The sequence below is a fragment of the Propithecus coquereli genome, unplaced genomic scaffold (genome assembly GCF_000956105.1).
Source record: "Propithecus coquereli isolate 6110/MARCELLA unplaced genomic scaffold, Pcoq_1.0 Scaffold111, whole genome shotgun sequence".
Classification (NCBI taxonomy): domain Eukaryota; kingdom Metazoa; phylum Chordata; class Mammalia; order Primates; family Indriidae; genus Propithecus; species Propithecus coquereli.
The window spans coordinates 5,803,141-5,805,433 of record NW_012135081.1 but is presented as its reverse complement, the minus strand read 5'-3'; the positions used below and the strand labels follow the sequence as shown (position 1 = coordinate 5,805,433).

At 31.7% G+C, this 2,293-nt stretch overlaps 1 protein-coding gene across 1 annotated transcript in view; it reads right to left on the bottom strand.

Annotated features, from left to right (window-relative positions):
- Window positions 1–108, bottom strand: part of LOC105815195 (olfactory receptor 6C6-like) — an 8,828-nt gene extending 8,720 nt beyond the window's left edge. Inside the window, 1 exon segment of the mRNA XM_012650330.1 lies at window positions 91–108. Within this exon segment, the coding sequence (XP_012505784.1) occupies window positions 91–108 (18 nt within the window).
- Between the last annotated feature and the right edge of the window lie 2,185 nt (window positions 109–2,293).

Below are 2,293 nucleotides of genomic sequence, written 5' to 3'. Positions count from 1 at the left end.
GCTTAATACACTAATGCATATGTACTACAAAAAAGAATGTTCTACAAAAACCACAATGCAGCCATCAATATAAAAACATTTATATATTACTGATATTAAAGATGACATGATCTTATATATAGAAGATCCTAAACGCTCCTCCCCCCTCGATAAAAAACCTGCTAGACTAATAACAAGATACAAAATCAATGTAAAAAATCAGTTGCACTTTGTACACTAAAAAACAAGCATTCTTAAAAGGGAATTAATTAAACAATTCCATTACAATAGCTTCACAAAAAGAATAAAATAATTAGGAATAAATTTAACTAATGGGTTAACAACCTTGTTAACTAAAAAGTATGAAACATTGACGAATGAAATTTAAGAAGATACAAATAATTGGAGAGATATCCCATGTTCATGGATTAGAATATGTGATATTGTTAAAATATCCATACTAACCCAAACTGATTAACAGATTCAAGGCAAACTCTATCAAAATTACAATGACATTTTTTACAGAAATAGAAAAAATAACTAAAATTCATGGGGAACCACAGAGGACCCCAATCAACCAAAACACTTAAAAAAGAGAAACAAAGCTGGAGGCATCACATTTCCTGATTTTAAAATATATTACAAAGCTAAAATAATTAAAAGAATGCTGAACTGGCATCAAAACAGACATGTAGACAAATGAGACAGAACAGAAAGCCCAGAATTAAATCCACAGATGTACATTCAACTGATATTTTCAAATCATGCCAAAAATACATGATGTGGTAAGGATAATCCCTTCAACAAATGGTGTTGGGAAAACTGTTTATCCACATAGAAAATAATAAAATTAGCCACTTATCTTACACAATACACAAAAATCAACTCAAAATGAATTAAGTAACATAAAACCTGAAATTATAAAACTTGTAGAAGAAAACACGGAGGATAGCTTGATGAGACTGGTCTTGGCAATGATTTCTTGGATATGACATGAAGGAACAGACATCAAAATAAAAAATAGACAAGTGAGATTACACCAAACTAAAAATCTTCTGCACAGAAAGCAAACAATAAATAGAGTAAAAAAGCAACCTATAGAATTGGAGAAGAGATATTTGTAAACCACAAAACCCTGCTAAGGGGTTAATTTCCAAAATATATAAGGAACTCCTACAACTCAATAGAAAAAAAATCTCTAAATAACCCAGTTTAAAAATGGGTAAAGAACTTGGGTATACATTTCCCCAAAGAAAATAGACAATGGCCAACAGGTAATTGACAAGGTCTTCAGCATCATAAATTATCAGAATACATAGATCAACGAGTCATCACCTACCACCTGTTAGGATGACCATTATCAAAAAAACAAAGGATAATAATGTTGGTGAGGGTGTGGAAAAATTAGAACTCTTGTACACTGTTGGTGGGCTGTAAAACAGTGCAACCACAAGGAAAAACAAATTAAAGGTAGAACTACCACAAGATCCAGAAGTCCCACTTCTAGATACATGTTCAAAAGAATTTAAATCAGTATTTCAAATTGATATCTGCATCTCCATATTTCTTGCAGCATTATCCATACTGCTCAGGTACAAAGACAACTATATATGGATACAACTATGTATAGATACATATACATATACACACATATGTGTGTGTATATATGTTTCTATATATGTATCTGTGTACGTGTGTATCCACCTGTGATGCGTAGCTATCTCATATCTTATTGGGCAGTGCAGACCTAAGGAGTTTTCTAAATAGTCTGTTAAAATAAAAAGAGGCAAGTGATATCCAAACAATTTTAATGAAATGATAATTGAGGTTGAATTTAAGGACAAAGATCACCTTTTCTAGTACATATGTTGATGTACTTTTCCAAACATAGATAGTCATACAAACACCACCACAATCAATGTATAAAATGTTTTTATCATCCTAAAATGTTCCCTTATGACACTTCTGTAGCCAATATCTTCTTCCCATCCTCAGGCCCCTGGAACCACAGATCAGATTTCTGTCCCTATAGTTCAGTCTTTTCCAGAATCATATAAATGGAATCATATAATACTTTTGTATGATTACAAACTATTTTGTATCTGCGTCTTTCACTTAGTATATTTTTTTAAATATTCATTTGTGTTTTTTATATATCAGTAGTTCATTCCATTGTATGTATAAAACCAGCTTGGAAATTTCCAATGTTGCCCCAGACAGTGAACTGCTGATGTTCCTGTCAAATAGTTCACTGATTTTTCTAAATCACTTGTATTACTCCTCTGGGATACTGTCTCTTTGGCTTTTATTTACA